This window comes from Jaculus jaculus, chromosome 9 (assembly GCF_020740685.1).
Source record: "Jaculus jaculus isolate mJacJac1 chromosome 9, mJacJac1.mat.Y.cur, whole genome shotgun sequence".
Classification (NCBI taxonomy): Eukaryota; Metazoa; Chordata; class Mammalia; order Rodentia; family Dipodidae; genus Jaculus; species Jaculus jaculus.
In genome coordinates, this window is record NC_059110.1 from 94,017,979 (window position 1) to 94,036,403 (window position 18,425).

Genomic DNA, 18,425 nt, shown 5'->3' on the forward strand with positions numbered 1-18,425 from the left:
GAGTTTGAGACTAGCCTGGACTAGAGTGATCCTTTCTCAAAAAAAAAAAAATCTTGGGCTGGAGAGATGGCTTAGCGGTTAAGCACTTGCCTGTGAAGCCTAAGGGCCCCAGTTCGAGGCTCGATTCCCCATTAGCCAGATGCAGAAGGGGGCACACGCGTCTGGAGTTCATTAGCAGTGGCTGGAAGCCCTGGCACGCCCATTCTCTCTCTCTCTTTCTCTCTCTCTCTCTCTCTCTCTGTCGCACTCAAATAAAAATAAAAATGAACAAAAAAATTAAAAAAATATATTGAGCTGGAGAAATAGCTTAGTAGTTAAGGCGCTTGCCTGCAAAGGACCCAGATTCGACTCACCAGGACCTACATAAGCCAGATGCAAAGAGTGGCGTATATGTCTGGATTTCATTTGCAGTGGCTAGAAGCCCTGGCATGCCCATTCTCTCTCTCCCTCTCTCAAATAAATAAATAATTAAATACTTTTTAAACTCCTTAATGATTTAGATCAATGAGATATTTCTTTAATTACTCTACAATGATACTAACATTTAGGCTATTTTAAACCTTCCCATTTTTTGACTAGATAATGTGATTTCTCAGATTTAAGAAGAAACTCCTATAGAAACATAAAGGAAAAATAAATAGTAGCTTGAATAATATAATACCTTCTGTTCCCTAGACACTGTTTGTTACAGTCAGATTCACATTGCTGGCAGAAATCACCTTCCCAAGAGAAGATTTTTGGAAAAAAGGGTTTATTTTGGCATACAGGCTCGAGGGGAAGTTCCATGATGGCAGGAGGAAATGATGGCATGAGCAGAGGGTGGACATCACATCTTTGCCAACATTGGGTAGATAACATCACCAGGAGAGTGTGTCAAACTCTGGCAAGGGGAAACTGGCTAATACCTATAAACCTGTCCCCAACAATACACTGCCTCCAGGAGGAATTAATTCCCAAATCTCAATCAGCTGGGAACCTAGCATTCAAAACACCTAAGTTTAAGGGGGACACCTGAATCAAACCACCCCTGGCTCCCATAAACTGATAAACATATATGATATAAAGTACAATGCACTGGGCTGGAGAGGTGGCTTAGCAGTTTAATCACTTGCCTGCAAAGCCAGAGGACCCAGGTTCAACTCCCTAGGACCCATGTAAGCTAGGTGCACAAGGGGGTACAGGGGTGTTCACATCTGGAGTTCCTTTGCAGTGGCTAGAGGTCCTGTCACACCCATTCCCCATTCTCTCTCTCTCTCTGTCTCTCAAATAGATAAATAAAAATAAAATATTTTTTAAAAATACAATGCATTCAGTCCAACTTTAAAAGTCCTCATAGTTTTTATCAATTCTAATGATGTTCAGACATTCCCATAGTCTGAGATCTTTTATCTGAGACATTATACCAAAAAATCCCTTAAAAACCCATAATGGCACAGAACAAACACACTGCAAAAGATGGTATTGGATATGGCAAAGATATATTCAACCAATACAAGATTTAAAACAACCAGGGTGTTGCACTCAGGTTCATATTGCTGGTAGAAATCATTTAACCAAGAGCAGTTTGTGGGGGAAAAAAAAAGAAGAGGTTTATTTTGGCTTTCAAGGCTCAAAGGGACACTCAACAGTGGCAGGGAAAACAATGGCATGAGCAGAGGGTGGACATCAGCCCCTGGCCAACATAAGATGGACCATAGCAACAGGAGAGTGTGCCAAACACTGGCAAAGGGAAACTGGCTATAACACCCATAAGCCCGCCCTCAACAATACACTTCCTCCAGGATGCATTAATTCCCAAATCTCCATCAGCTGTGAACATAGCATTCAGAACACCTAAGTTTATGGGGGACACCTGAATCAAACCAATACACAGGGAAAACATCAAACTCTGTAGCTCCAAGTCCAACAATACTAGTCAGTGACAAAGTCTCCAAGCCCAATAATTCTAGCCAGCAATAAGTGTCTGGAGTTCCAATTCCACCCCTCCAGCTAGGCTACTCACAGTCCTGGAAAACTTCATCTGGGGTCGGCAGCTTTCCTTAGCAGCCATCTCATAGTCCTTCCGTCTTCTCTGGGTCTTCACTGAAACCTGTGGTTCATCCTCATGGCTCCATTGAGTCTCCATGCAGGCAATCCAGCAAGCCTGCTTTGCATTGCCCATGGCCATTTCCAAAACACAAGATGTTATTGCTAATTCAATGACCCTCTCTTTCCTGCATTTATTATTTTATTTTTTGTTTATTTTTTTTTTTAATTTGAGAGCAACAGACAGAGAAAGAGGCAGAGAAAGAGAGAGAGAAAAAGTGAGTGCCAGGGCTTCCAGCCACTGCAAATGAACTCCAGACGAATGTGCCCCCTTGTGCATCTGGCTAACGTGGGTCCTGGGGAATCGAGCCTTGAACCAGGGTCCTTAGGCTTCACAGGCAAGTGCTTAACTGTTAAGCCATCTCTCCAGCCCTTTCCTGCATTTTTTTTATACTCCATAATACCAAGTTGGGTGTCAATTTGTTAATCCAGGGGGGATAAAGCAGACTTTGAAGAACAGGACATTCCTTGAGCATTCAGTCCCCTTCAAAAGAGTCTACATTCTTTCTGTTGCCCCAATGCAGGTCAGCTGGCCCAATCTCAAAGGTTATAATCTCTCATATAATTGCAGCTGAATGGGCAGAAGTTTCAGCCCAAATATTTTATTTCTGTGCCATATCCCTCTGCTCACACCAATCCATTTCTCTGCAAAGCAACCCTGCACAAGTTCTCAGAGCATGGGCATAACAGCAAGCCTCTCACACAAACTGCTTCTAGCCCAATACAGGCAAAATGCTTCCTGACCTTCACAAGCCAAACCTCACAGTCCATACTTCTTACTGTATTCGGGCCTTTCAAGTCTGACCAGAATAGTCCATCAAGCTGTACTTACAGCACTGCAAGACGTTTCTTTAGCTCAGGTTTCAAATTCTTCCATATTCTTCCTCCAAAGCAGTCCAAAAGGCCAAAGCCACACAGTCAGGATTCTAGCAGCAAATGACCCTACTCCTGGTACCAACTTTACAACTTTGCTGTTGCAGTTAGGTTTGCATTACTGGCAGAAATCACCCAATCAAGAGCAGCTTGTGGGGGGCAAAACAGTTTATTTTGGTTTACAGGATCAAGGGGAAGCTCCATGATGGCAGGGGGAAATGATAGCATGAGCAGAGGGTGGATATTGCCTTCTCGCCAGCATCAGGTGGACAACAGCAACAGAGGAATATGCCCAACACTGGTAAGGGGAAGCTGGCTATAATACCTATAAGCCCACCTTCAACAATACACTGCCTCCAGGAGGTGTTAATTCCCAAATCTCCCATCAGCTGAGAACCTAGCATTTAGAACACCTAAGTTCATGGAGGACACCTGAATCAAACCACCACCCTATTCTAAGCCTTTTTCAGTATTAACCCATTTAATCTCCTTGACTATCCTTTGAGGGACTGCTGCCATTATTTCAACTTTACAGATGAGGAAACTGAGGCACAGGAAGATTCATGACTTGCCTATAGTTACATGGCTGGTAAGAAGAGGAGCAGGGATTTGAACCCAAGCTAGAAAGCCCTAGAGTCTGTGATTTCACCTAAAAGCCTTACAGCAGCATTGAGCCAGCTGATTGGTTTGGTGCCTGTCACATACAAGGTCTGGACATCCTTAGAATGTAGATGTACTTGAAGAGTTCAGTCTCATTAGAAACCACATGAAATAGGGCATAATGCTGCACACCTTTAATCCCAGCACTTGGGAGGCAAATGTAAGAGGGTCCCTGTGAGTTTGAGACAGCCTGAGACTACGTAGTGAATTCTAGGTCAGCCTGGGCTAGAGTGAGACCCTACCTTGAAAAACCACAGGAAAAGAACCATTCTGGCCAGACATGGTGGCTCACACCTACTCTCAGCACGCGCAGACTTCTCTGAGCAGACATTCCTTCTAACCCAGCCCTCGGCAAACCAGTGTCCTGATGCTCTCTGCCTACTTCTTGACAACATCATCAAACTCTGTCCTCTCTCTCGTCAGGTGTTGTGGAAGTGTACCGAGTCACCAAACGTGTGGAACTGGGGATCAAAGCCACTGCTGTGTGCAGTGAGAAACTCCAGCAGCTGCTGAAAGATATTGATAAAGTGTGGAATAACCTCATCGGCTTCATGTCACTCGCCACACTCACAGTAAGCCTGTTAGCTCGCTGTGCTTTTCTTTGAAGAAACCTAAGTTGTTAAGCAGGGAATACGTTCCTATAATGCACTTACGGGAAGATGGCTCAGTCAGTGAGAGGGTTATGAGAACCTAAGTTTGATTCCCAGTACCCACATAAAAAGGAAATCCTTGCATGACAGCCAGCACCTATAATCCACCACTGGGAAGGCAGAGACAGGAGAGGATCCCTGGGGCTTGCTGGCCAGTTAGTTCTGAGGCATAGGCTCACTATGCAGCTCAGGCTGGCTTCCATGTTGTGATCTCCCTGCCTCAGCCTCTAAGACCAAGTACTAGGATTGCCAACACATAACCTTACACCTGGAAAGACTATTTTTTTAAATATTAAATCAGGGCTGGAGGGATGGCTTAGCAGTTAAGGCATTTGCCTGCAAAACCAAAGGACCAGGTCCAATTCCCCAGGACCCACAGTAGCCAGATGCACAAGGGGGCATACACGTCTGGAATTCGTTTGCAGTGGCTGGGGGCCCTGTCATGCCCATTTTCTCTCTCTCTCCCCCCACCCCTTTCTCTGTCAAATAAGTAAATAATATTTTAAAGATCCTTGGGCTGCAGCTTGCTTGCAAAACATAATGGCCTGGGTTCATAAAGCTAGATGTACAAAATGGCACATGCATCTAGAGTTTGTTTGCACTGGCTAGAGGCCCTGGCGTGCCCTTTCTCACTCATATTCTCTCTCCCCTTTCTCTCTCTTTCTGATTGCAAATAAATAAATAATTTTTTTTAAATTATTTATTTGAGAGTGACAGACACAGAGAGAAAGACAGATAGAGGGAGAGAGAGAGAATGGGCGCGTCAGGGCTTCCAGCCTCTGTAAACGAACTCCAGATGTGTGCGCCCCCTTGTGCATCTGGCTAACATGGGACCTGGGGAACCGAGCCTCGAACCAGGGTCCTTAGCTTCACAGGCAAGTGCTTAACCACTAAGCCATCTCTCCAGCCCAATAAAAATATTTTTAAAACATTCTTCAGTGGGCCCATGGTCTTCAGGGTCATGTTCAAATTGATTAGTTTGCTTAGCGCAGTCTAGATCTTTCTTGTCATCAGACCAGCCTAACCTTTCTTTGTTAGGCTACTTTTTCCCCCTGAGATCTGCATTTTCCCCCAGAAGGCATTCCAAGAGCCTTCCAGTCTGAATTCAGTGCCCTTCTTATGTGTGCTCATAGCACATTTCTCTTTCACATCCTTCTCATAGTACTTACCATGTGTAGGGTTACTTTTGTCATTGCTGTGACAAAATACCTGACAAAAGTAACTTAAGGGGACCGAGGAGATGGCACAGTGGCTAAAAGTGCTTTCCTGCAAAGTCTGGTGGTCTAGGTTTGATTCCCCAGTATCCTTATCAAGCCAGATGCACAAAGGGATGCACACGTCTGGAGCTGATTTGCAGTAGAAAGAGGTCCTTGCCTCTGTTGCTGCTTTTGTCTGTCTACTTCATGAAGTAGCTGCTATCACCAAGCTCAGTGGAAACCACTTTCCTCCTTGTGTCTCCTCCCAGACTTCCAGGTTCCCAGGCTCTGCGACTGCTCGTGTGAAGGATTTGGCTTGCTGGCTCTGCTTGCCTCTCCAGCCCTGTGTGAATGTGTGTCTGTCTCCATACATAATAAAATCTTAAATGACATTGTAGTTACGGAGCTGGGAAGATGGCTCAGAGGCTAAAGGAGCTTGCTTGCAAAGCCTACCAACCCAGGCTCAGTTCCCCAGCACCCATGTAAAACCAGATGCAAAAAGTGGCATAAGCATATGGTATTAATTTGCAGCTGCAAGAAGGCACATCTATCCATCCATCCACACACACACCAACACACACACAAATATTAAAACTTTAAAATATTAGCCAGGTGTGGTGGCGCTTGCCTTTAATCCTGGCACTTGAGAGGCAGAGGAAGGAGGATCTCTGAGTTCAAGGCCACCCTGAGACTACATAGTGAATTCCAGGTCAGCCTGAGCTACAGCAAGACTCTACCTAAAAAAAAAAAAAAAAAAAAAAAAAACTTAGCCAGGCGTTGTAGCACATGCCTTTAATCCCAGCACTCAGGCGGCAGAGGTAGGAGGATCGCCATGAGTTCAAGGCTGCCCTGAGACTACATAGTGAATTCCAAGTCAGCCTGGGCTAGAGTAAGACCCTACCTCAAAAAAACAAAAACAAACAAAACAAACAACAAAACAAACTTATCCCATGACTTTTGAGAATTGCATGCCCCATTAATATTTTTTTCTGAATTTTTTTGAGCGATTGGGTCTCACTCTAGCCTAGGCTAACCTGGAGCCCGCTCTGTAGTCTCAGGGTGGCCTCAGACTCACAGTGATTAAAGGCATGTGCCCCATTAATTTTTTGTTTAACTCATGCTAATGTTTTTAATTTTATTTACTTACTTGAGAGAACAACAGAGAGAAAGAGGCAGAAAGAGAGAGAGAGAGAGAAATGGGTGCTCCAAGGCCTCCAGCTACTGCAAATGAACTCCAGATGCATGCACCACCTTATGCATCTGGCTTACGTGGGTTCTGGGGAATTGAACCAAGCTCCTGTGGCTTTGCAAGCAAGCGCCTTAACCACTAAGCCATCTCTCCAGCCCCCCATTAATTTTTACATTAATTTTACAAGTAGGATCTATCCAGCATTCTTCCATGTTATCACAGCATCCTCACTTAATCTTGGTAACAAACCTGTGAGGTCAGTAGTGTTACCTCTGTTTTTGTGTTTTTATTTTATTTATTTTTTTTGTGGGGGGGATTCAGGGGAGTATCTCACTCTAGCCCAAGATGACCTGGAATTCACTATGCCATCTCAGGGTGGCCTCAAGCTCATGGTGATCCTCCTACCTCTGCCTCCAGAGTGCTGGGATTAAAGGTGTGTACCACCATGCCCGGCCCTATCCCTGTTTTTATAGGTAAACAAATTAAGGCTCAGAGAAGATAAAAATTGAAACTGGCAAATATAGGATTTGAATCTACATCATCATTTTAAATATATTTTATTTATTTTTTATTTGAGAAAGAGGAAGAGGAAGAGAGAGAGAGAGGGAGAGGGAAAGAATGGGCACACCAAGGCCTCTAGCCACCACAAATGAACTCCAGATGCATGTTCCACCTTTTGCCTCTGGCTTATGTGGGTCCTAGAAAATTGAGCCTTTGGCTTTGCAGGCAAACACCTTAACCACTAAGCCATCTCTCCAGCCCTACATCATCATTTTAAAATCTATTTTCCCACATTATTTCTAGCATCCAAGGTGCAGCCGAGGGTGGTGGCGCATGCCTTTAGTCCCAGCACTCAGGAGGCAGAGGTAGGAGGATCGCCATGAGTTCAAGGCCACCCTGAGACTACCTAGTGAATTCCAGGTCAGCCTGAGCTACAGTGAGACCCTACCTCAGAAAACAAAACAACAACAACAAAAAACAAAGTGCTGAAAAAGGCTTGTTTGTTCCTAAGAAGAGTGCATGAGACTGTTCCCTTCAAAAGATTGCTGGGGTGTAGCCAGTGGTAGAGTGCGTGCTTAGCATGCATGTGGCTCTGGGTTGGGTGGGTCCCAGCACCAAACTAAGGAAAAGACAACCACATGACTTTTCACCACCACCAGAGCCTCAGTGTACTGTGCTCCACGACGAAGGTCGGCCAAGGCCCTCGGGGAACAGCCTCAGAATCCAAAGTGTGATTCCTTCATTCTGGATGCTGCATAGCAGAAATAGGTGTTTGTTGTTGCTGTTGCAGTTGTTGTTTTAATTATTAAATTATTATATTTATTGAGGGAAGCACAGAGTCAAGGAAAGGCACCCACGTGGCTAGAGATGGAGGGCCTGAAAAACAAGCGCAAAGAGAAAAGGGAAAGGAAAGTTCAAGGAGCTCCTGCCCTGTGGGGAGCTGCAGAGGGTAATGGAGCTCATGTGGAGAGTAGGGGCTGGCTGTTGTTATGCTTTAATACTCCCTGTGGCTGTAGACTGGGGCTCCCTCTTGTGGTAGGAGCAGGTGCTCCTGTGGGCACAGACCTTGAAGAAACCAATTCTCTCTAAGGCTGGAGAGATGGCTTAGCGGTTAAGCGCTTGCCTGTGAAGCCTAAAGACCCCGGTTCGAGGCTCAGTTCCCCAGGTCCCACGTTAGCCAGATGCACAAGGGGGCGCGTGCGTCTGGAATTCGTTTGCAGTGGCTGGAGGCCCTGGCGCGCCCATTCTCTCTTTCTCTCTCTACCTCCTTCTCTCTGTCTGTCACTCTCAAATAAATAAAAATGAACAAAAAAATTTTAAAAAAAATTTAAAAAAAAAAAGAAGAAACCAATTCTCCCTAAGTGAATGGGATTTTTACAAAAAAAAAAATCTTTCTCCAGATCTGTAGTCAATTAGAAGTCCACCAGTCCTGGACTGGAGAGATGGCTCACCAGTAGCACTTGCCCACAAAGTCTAATGACCTAGGTTTCATTCCCCCTGTACCCAGGTAAAGCCAGATGCACAAAGTGGCACGTGGCGTCTGGAGTTCGTTGCAGTGGCTAGAGGCCTGGGCACACCCATTCTGTCTCTCTTTTGTGCGCCACCTCTCTCTGTTCCCTTGCAAATTAAAAAAAAAAAAAAAAGGAAACCTTAAAGCAGACGTGGTGGCACATGCCTTTAATCCCAGCACTCAGGAGGCAGGGGTAGTAGGAGGATCGCTGTGAGTTCAAGGCCACCCTGAGACTACACAGTGAATTCCAGGTCAGCCTGGGCTAGAGTGAGACCCTACATTGAAAAACCAAAAAATAAAAACTTTTTAAAAATTTAGGTGCTGGAGAGATGGCTTAGTGGTTAAGGCATTTGCCTGCAAAGCCAAAGGATCCAGGTTCGACTCTCCAGGTCCCACGTAAGCAAGATGCACAAGGAGGCACATGCATCTGGAGTCCGTTTGCAGTGGCTGAAAGCCCTGGTGTGCCCGTTTTCTCCCCCCATCCCCTCTCTTTCTCTCAGACAAATAAGTAAATAAAATATATTTTAAAAATTTTTGGTGGGGGAGGTGTTTCAAGGTAGAGTCTTGTTCTAGCCCAGGCTGACCTGGAATTCAGTCTGTAATCTCAGGGTGGCCTCAAACTCACAGCAGTGCTCCTACCTCTGCCTCTCAAGTGCTGAGATTAAAGGTGTACCCCACCACACCATGCTCTTTTCTTTAAAAACTTTTTTCTTTTAATTTAATTGGGTCATGGTGCCTCATGCCTTTAATCTCAGCACATGGGAGGTAGAGGAAAGAGGATCGCTGCGAGTTCAAGGCCAGCTTGAAACTTCAAAGTGAATTCCAGGTCAGTCTTGGCTACAGTGAGACTCTACCTCAAAAATAAACAAATAAAAGAAATCCACGGGTCCTTTGATTTCCATTAACCTTCAACACACTTCAGGGTCCTTGGTACTTCCTTTCAATGTAAAAAGAAATGACCCAAGGTCTTTACCTCCTTTTTGTTATGGTGTAGTCCCAAGATGGCTTTAAACTCACAGCAATCCTCCTACCTCTGCCTCCCAAGTGCTGGTGATTAAAGGCATGTACCACCATGCCTGACTAAATTTATGTACTTTTAAGCCATCACATTTCTGCTAGTTTATAATAGCAGCCATAGGGGAGTAGTAAATGAAAAACTATAACCAAGCCAATACCAAAAGTCTAGAACCTGTCTGGATCTATATCTTTCAAATTAGACTAGGTTATACTGTAGTAACAAACACCTCTCTCCAATCTTAGCATTGTACGACAATGAGTGAGATCTTTTTTACCAGTTCTTTTGTTGTTATTGCTATTTTGATTTTTTTTTTTTTTTTTTTTGAGACAAGGTCTCACTCTAGTTCAGGCTGGCCTTAAACTCACAGAGATCCTCCTACCTCAGCCTCCCACGCGCTGGGATTAAAGGTGTGCGCCACCAAGCCCGGCACCAATAATGAGAGCTTTTTTCTTGCTCATGCTCCGTGTCCATCTCAGTCAGGGCTGTATGCCCTGTGTGTCTCACTCAGGGACCCAGGCAGAAGGTACCTGGTCACCATGTGAGGGTCTAGGGAACATGACAAGTAGCACAGTGACCCTTCCAGAGGTGTCACCCATGACTTTCTGGCAATGGCAAGTTACCTAATTCCAAGGAGGCAGAGAAGTCCCATTCTACCATGTGTCCAGAAAAGGAGAATGAGAAACTGTTGAAGAACACTGATTACTGCCAGACTCTTCTTCCTTAACAGTGTATTTTCTTAGATGCCGTTTTAGCAGTTCATGTGCCTCATTCTGACTATGGGACTTGTCTATGTAAGCAGGCCATGTATTATACAGAGCTTTTTTTAAAAACAAAAAATATTTTTCTTTACTTATTTGTAAGCAGATAGAGAGGAGAGAGAGAATGAGCATGCCAGGGCCTCCAGCTGATGGAAATAAACTCCAGATACATCTATCACTGTACGTCTGGCTTTATGTGGGTACTGGGGAATTGAACCCAGGTTATTAGGCTTTGCAGACAAGTACCTTCAGTGCTGAGTCATCTCTCTAGCCCTATACAGAGCCTTTTAAACTTTATCCACTCTTGAACCCTTCTACCCAAAAATTTTATGTGACCCTCCATGTGTATAGGCATATAAATAGATACACAAATCAAACATGTACTGGTATGGTAGTAAATCATAAATTATTTTTAAATGATTGTTTGATAAATATTATTTTACCACTTACTAAAGATGGGAAAAACATTTGCATACTAATGACATGAATATGCTTGATTGTTTTTTGAGGTAGGTTCTCACTCTGGCCCAGGCTGACCTGGAATTAACTATGTGGTCTCAGGGTAGCCTCGAATTCATGGCGTTCCTCCTACCTCTGCCTCCTGAGCTTGCTTATTTTTTTCTGAAAGAATTAAACTTAGCTGAACATTTCATACTGCAGGACATAGAACGCCTTCAACATTGTTCACAATGGATCAATATTCCAGTCGTATAATGGTCAGTACTGAGAATACTACTTTAGAAAGGACAAAATGGCAGAAATATGTTTTGACTATTTCAGAAATTTTTAGAAATTCTGTCCTAATTCCAAGCCAAAATTCATTTAGCAAGGTGTGTGTGTGTGTGTGTGTGTGTTGTGTGTGTGTGTGTTATGTGTGTGTACAACTCAAGTCAGAAATTCAGATAGCAGTTTTTATGAAACTTTTTGTTGTTGTTGTTGTTTTTCAAGGTAGGATCTCACTCTAGCCCAAGCTGACCTGGAATTCACTATGGAGTCTCAGGCTGGCCCCAAACTCATGGCGATCCTCCTACCTCTGCCTCCCAGGTGCTGAGATTAAAGGCGTCCCCCACCACTCCTGGCTTTTTAAAACATTTTTATTTATTTGCAAGAGAGAGCGTGTGTGCTTTCTTAGTGTGTTTGAAGCTCATCCATGTTATATGTATCCATTAGATCCTTGCTGCGGCTGAGTAGTAGTCTATTTTATTAACACACCATGCTTTGTTTACAAATTTTCTTCTCTACAGACACTTGTACTACTTCCAGCTTGGCTAATATGGATAAGGCTGCTATGAGTGTAGTTTTTGGAACAAGACTTTTTACATGCCTTTTTGTTTTCCTTGGATAAATAGGAATGGCATCACTAACTCGTATGGTAGATTTGTATTTAGACTTTAAGAAATTGACATTTGGGCTGGAGAGAAGGCTTAGCAGTTAAGGTATTTGCCTGCAAAGCCAAAGGACCCAGGCTTGACTCCCCAGGACTCAGATAAGCCAGATGCACAAGGTGGCTTATGTGTCTGGAGTTCATTTGCAGTGGCTAGAGGCCTTGGAGCACCCATTTTCATCCTCTCTCTCTCTATCTCTCTCTATCTCTGTCTCTCTCTCTCCCTCTCTCTGCCTCTTTCTTGCTTTCAAATAAAAAATAAAAATAAGAAACAATGAAAGGCTGTGCTTTCATGCCTGGCTTTTTTTTTTTTTGTACTTTTTAAAAATTTTTGTTTATTTATTTATTTATTTATTTATTTATTTATTTATTTATTTATTTGAGAGAGAGAGATAATGGGCACAACAGGACCTCCAGCCACTGCAAACAAACTGCAAACACATGTGCCACCATGTGCATCTGGCTTATGTGGGTTCTGGGGAATTGAACCTAGGTCCTTAAGCTTCACAGATAAGCACCTTAACCCCTAAGCCATCTCTCCAGCCCCCCACCATCCCCATTGTACTCTTTTTTTTTTTTTAAAGATTTGCTTGTTTTTTAAATTTTATTTAATTTTATATTTTTTATAATTTTTTTTAATTTATTTTATTTGAGAGCGACAGACACAGAGAGAAAGACAGATAGAGGGAGAGAGAGAATGGGTGCGCCAGGGCTTCCAGCCTCTGCAAACGAACTCCAGATGCGTGCGCCCCCTTGTGCATCTGGCTAACGTGGGACCTGGGGAGCCTCGAACCGGGGTCCTTACGCTCCACAGGCAAGCGCTTAACCGCTAAGCCATCTCTCCAGCCCTCCATTGTACTCTTCATAGTTCATACTTTTAGGGTTGAGCATTAAACCACAATATGCCTACAAGCAGCTGAGCACAGTACTTGGCACAAGGGAGGCTTGCCTAGCAACTGTTGTATTTACTGTCTCTCACTGCTGCCTTCCAGATCTCATTCTCGGCACTCGCTAGGCCTGTACATTTGACCATTTGCATGCAGGGCACCTGACCTTAGCTGTCATGGAGGTTCTAGCTCAGCTCTACCAAGCTCTCTCTCCCACCCTTCATTACCCACACCTGCCTTCCCCCTTAGGGCCTAATTGAATTGCCCAAGGCTTGCTCCTTTCACATCCTACAGATGCCCCAGGCCTGCTGATTTTGCTGCCTTAATAGCTCTTGCCTGTGTCCCTCTCTGTCCCTTCCCCAATGTCCCGCCTTAGTTTGACTTCCAGCATGTACCCAGGGTTGCTGACAGCCTTCTAAAGCCATGCCATCACCACACAGAGGCAAGCTTGCCTCTGTGCTGTGTACATACCTGGTCCTGCCTCTCTTCTTCCTCTCACAGGGTTGGCTGATACCCTGTAGACTTCTTCCTAGATGCCTTGGCCTTGTGCTGCTCCTTGGACATTAAATACCCTTCCCTCCCCTATCACCCTGGGCCCATCCTCTTCATGTCACGAAGCTCCATTGGGACTCAGCCAGGATGATTCTGAGTTCCAGGAAGCATTTCATTTGTTTGAGTGTTTGAGGTAGGGTCTTGCTCTAGCCCAGGCTGACCTGGCATTCACTCTGTAGTCCCAGTCTGGCCTCGAACTCACAGTGATTCTCCTACCACGCACTGGGATTAAAGGCATGTGCCGTCACACCTGGCCCCAGGAAGCATTTTCTGGCTTTAGGTTCCTTCACCCTCAGCTAAGGCTACGTGCCCTGTCTTAGCACTCAGAGCTTACCCCTAAGTGCTGTGACATGGCACTGCCCGGTGCCCACTGACCTCACCCCCAACTTGGTTCTCAGGGGCCAGGGAGTGGTTTTCTTCTAATGGCATCTCTAGCATTGAGACCATAGCAGGTAACTTGGCAAGCTTTTGGCAAGTTCAGCATCTTTGGCATTAAAGCTGACTTAATCTGCTACCCGGCCTACTGAGTGAAGCACGTAGCATTGGGGATTGCTGGATCCTTGACCACCTGCCTTGTCATCCTCACAGCCAGATGAAAATTCGCTGGATTTCTCTTCCTGTATGCTGCGGCCTGGGATCAAAAATGCTCAGGAGCTTGCTTGTGGGGTGTGCCTCTTAAATGTGGACTCCAGGAGCCGGGTAAGACAGCCACGCTCCCCTGCAGGGCAGAGTGCCGACCTAGCATGGCTTTGAGCCCAGCCCACTTCAGTGCCAGATTTGTGACCACAAGCGGGGGCTTTTAGGAGGCAGATCTGTTCCTTCCAAAGGACAGTGGGGGAGCTGTGGAGGGAGTGACAGCCTTCCCCTTGGCATGGTGCCTGCAGCACCTGATACATAGGGTGGAAGAGAAAAGTCAAACCTGTGTGGATTTATCTGGAAGCCATAGGCCCTCCTATTCTGAGGATTTGGTATATATATTTTTTGACCTTATGGTTTCAACATTTCAGAAAGAAGAGAAGCCTACAGAAGAACATCCTAAAAAAGTATGAACCAGTTACACGTTATCTTAGTGTCTCCATCTTAATTCTGTGTGTGGAAGGCAGACAGATAATTCTGCTGCCTTCCTGGACCATGCCAATCATGTCCCCATAGTGTTTGATCAGATCAACTAACACGTCTTTGTGGAGCCACGGCCTATGTGTGTGCATGCCTGTATCTCATAATTGGCTTTTGGTATTGTAGTTATTTTTCTCTGCCTTGAAAAGGGTAACAGAATAAGCAACTTCTAGAAGACTAGAAGTTGTAGGGACAGACAGAATGAGATCAGAGAGTTTCTGGATTTAGCCAATCACGGGCAAAAACAAACCATTTAGGTTTTAGAATTTTGTTTACTTACAGTGTTTAAGAAAGCTAATCACAGGATGTTGTCTGACTGTCGGTGACTGAAATTGCAGAGGGGAGCAATTGTATGTCAGTTCAACTGTCAGCTCCCAGTGGCATTGATGTTATTTTCTACCTCTCTTAAAATCTTTCTATCCAAGCCGGGCATGGTGGCACACGCCTTTAATCCCAGCACTTAGGGGGGCAGAGGTAGGAGGATCGCCATGAGTTCGTACGTAGTCACCCTGAGACTACATAGTGAATTCCAGGAGTCAGCCTGGGCCAGAGTAAGAAACTACCTCAAAAAACAAACAACCAAAAAAATTTCTGTCCTCGTGGGACTATAACTGACTATAGAAACTTGGGGTTGCGCACTATGTTACGGCAGCCTTCTGGGGAGAGCAGCCTTCAGCTCAGTTCCCCATACCTTGATTCGTCTCTCCTTCCCAGTCGCGCTGTCTAGGAAAGAGTTAGTCTTTCGCTGAAAGTAGATGGAATGGTACCTATTTTTATGCTTTTAATTAGCAATAAAAAATGAAACAAACAAAAACAACGTTCTTACTTGAATTCGCATAGCTACCTGCTGAGCTTTGGTGTGCGTGTGCCACCCAGGCCTCCCTAACACCTGGAGAGGTGTCCATGTTAGTTGATGACACATTATTACATGCAAAGAAACAAAAAAAAAAAGGCCTGACTTGCCTCGTATCTCTGTCTATTTCCCACAGGCATTCAACTCAGAAACAGACAGTTTCAAGCTGGCCTACGGAGGGCACCAGTATCATGCCAGCTGTGCCAACTTCTGGATCAACTGTGTTGAACCCAAGCCTCCTGGCCTCATCCTGCCTGATTTGCTATGAAAAGCTCCCATGGGAAGCATCAGCTGATTTTTTTTTTTTCTGTCATGTTCCCTGGGGTGGCAGGGATCAATAAACAGAATGAGTACTGCAAGGTTTCCCTTCCATGAATCTATCTGAAGAATTCCCCAAGAGGTAGGGTGGAAAATGCAGTCAAGTTTCCCAGTGGACCCCCTCCTTTGTCCTAAGTTCCACTGCCTACCTTTGGGACTTGAAATTGTCACCCAAACTGTATGTGGCACCAGCCATTGGATCACTTATCTCTCGCTCTCTCTTTCTTGGATTTTGTTATTTTGTTTGTTTTTGAGATAGGGTCTTAAATACATAGGCCTGGCTGACCTTGAACTTTCAGTGATCTTCCTGCCTCTGACTCCCAAGCAAAGGGATACACAGCTTTCTGTAAGGAATAATTTATTGCTGCAATGCTGGAACTGTGAAGAATTACCATTTGAAGAAAATTAGTTCATTATTATAGAACTAGAATCAGTAAGACTTTGGAGCCAGTGCTTGCTTATGTCTAGAGCATAAATGTCCTGTGAAGTACAGTGCATGTCTCTGCATTCTATTTGTAAGTGTCTGAAATGAATAAAAAGGAGAAATGGTGATCACCCTGATGCTCTGCCTTGATAAAGCAAAAGCAGTGAGGGCACATGTGCCACCTACTGTCACCACTCAACCTCACTCAACCTCTTCTCTTTTCCTCAAACCGTCAACTCCCAAGGAGATTCTCCCATGCCATGGCCAGGCCTTTCGCAGTGGAGGAGCTCCACACCCCATGTATCCATATCCATCTCCTCGTCTCCTTTGGAGCCTTTGTCTCATACTAAAAGTGTCACAAAGCATAGTGTTGTTCCAGAAAAGATCTGGAAAGGCTGCACATGATATCACATTGCAGTGACCTCTTTCCATGCTTCCTAAGATGACTGCATAAGGACCAGCACTGCAGGATTTTGCAGCATCCATGAGGGAAGCCTGACAATGACCCCAGGGCAGACAGTGGAGCTCTCGGCCTGTGTTCACCAAACTCATGGGAGGAAGCTGTTGAGTTTTAGAGGGAAAAGTTTCATGCTGTCTGGTGTAGGAATGCATAAAATACAGGAAACAAATGTAAACTGGTTAAGGAGTGTCATTCCTAGGAAAACCAGACCAGTCTCCGACCACCTGTTTCCCTGACTTGTTGGTTTTGTGCCTTATGAAAGGATTTCGAATCTTATGACCTCCGCGCTCTGACCTAATCTAAATAGTTGCTTTGTTTAAGTGCTGCTTTTACATAATTCATTATTTTCCCCTTTCAGGACAAACTTGAGAGCATTCTGTGTTGTTCCATCATCCACCTATACATTTTCTCCTAGGAAGGCGGAGGTCATTAACTGTTGATGCAACCTCACCTCATTGTCCACCCGAGCTCACAGAGAATTGTTGCTGCAATGAGTCTGTTTTTCTCATTTGCTCTAGGTGACATCATCCCCAGCTGCTAATGACCAAAACAGCTGTCGAGTGATTACCACAGCGTTTTTCCCTGTCTAGGGCTAGTGGAGTATAACCACACAAGGGCGCCAGTTTTCAGCAAGCTCTTCCGAGGACAAGCACCAGTGTTCCGCTGCGGCCCGGGACAACAGGCAGGCTTCCAGCCGGTCTTCTAAATCACTCCCGCACAGAACTAGGCAATAGGATCTACAGTAGCAAAATAATGTTTCCCAGGGGCTGGTTAAGGCGCATGCCTGCGAAGCCTAAGGACCTCAGTTTGATTCTCCGGGTCCCACGTAAGCCAGATGCACACGGTGACTCATGCATCTAGAGTTCTGGAATTTGTTTGCAGTGGCTAGAGGCCCTCGAACACCCATTCTCACTCTCTGTCTGTCTGCCTCCCTCTCTGTGTCTCTAATAAATAAATAAAAACAAAATCTTAAACAAACAAACAAAAAAAAATAGAACGTTTCCCATGCTATCTATTTTGTCACAATGGCCAATGTCAATGACTTTTAAGTGTTTGGTTTCCATTTCAAGATTTATTCCAGAATGCCTCAGGAAACCAGATAAAATTCCTAAGTATAATTACAGCTGCCCTTACCAAGTATGACAGGTTTGATCACTCCTTGGGAGGTAAATTTAGTAAACATGGACAAAAAGCCTTTGTAGTGGAAAGTATTCACTGCTTTTTTGAGTATTTCTCTAATACTTAAAATGTTTAGGTCAGTACCTCCACTAAGGACTTGAGTGTAGATAGCATCTTGCTGACTTTTAAAAAAATATTTTATTTGACAGAAAAAGAGGGAGAGACAGAACGGGTGTGGCAGGGCCTCCAGCCGCTGCAAACGAACTCCAGACCCATGCACCCACTTGTGCATCTGGCTAACGTAGGTCCTGGGGAATCCAACCAGGATCCTTTGGCTTTGCAGGCAAATGCCTTAACCGCTAAGCCATCCCTCCAGCCCATTGCTGATTTTATTTACATGCATTTATTAAAATGACTCAATATGGCATTCAGCTTCACCTTAGGTTTTTCTTTTGTTAGCCTAGTGTCCTTGGAAACAGTAACCAAGGTTACCTATTTCCATACTGTGTATTGTGTCAAGCAGCTTCACCCTGCTGTTTAAATGGCGATTAACAAGCACTTTTCTTTTCTGGTGTTGTGCTTTCCCTTTAAAAAGTCTCTTGGTTCATGTGTAATCTGATTTGTGCCTGGACATGCTTGTTATCAAGAGGTTCAAGGTGTATGAGGATGGGACCTGTGCTACTTTTCCTGTGTCCAGTCATTAGTACTCTGTGTTGTACATTTTAAAATAATATTTTGTGTTGATACATAGATTTTGAATGTTTGACTTATTTTATTTATTTGACAGAGAGAGAATGGGCAGACCAGGGCCTCCAGCCACTGCAAACAAACTCCAGATGCATGCGCCACCTTGTGCATCTGGTTTATATGGA

The 18,425-nt window shown here is 44.6% G+C and overlaps 1 protein-coding gene across 11 annotated transcripts in view; it reads left to right on the forward strand.

Moving 5' to 3' along the window:
* Positions 1-18,425, forward strand: part of Synrg (synergin gamma) — a 97,136-nt gene extending 78,711 nt beyond the window's left edge. For 5 of the 11 annotated variants that reach the window (XM_045158072.1, XM_045158075.1, XM_045158069.1 and 2 more), the window contains 4 exons: positions 4,042-4,190; positions 13,852-13,962; positions 14,271-14,306; positions 15,369-18,425. In XM_045158072.1, the coding sequence (XP_045014007.1) occupies positions 4,042-4,190; positions 13,852-13,962; positions 14,271-14,306; positions 15,369-15,500 (428 nt within the window). In that variant the 3' untranslated portion in view covers positions 15,501-18,425. Of the gene's footprint in view, positions 1-4,041; positions 4,191-5,733; positions 5,818-13,851; positions 13,963-14,270; positions 14,307-15,368 lie in introns of all 11 variants that reach the window. The other 6 variants (XM_045158068.1, XM_045158073.1, XM_045158074.1 and 3 more) reach the window with 2 other exon arrangements.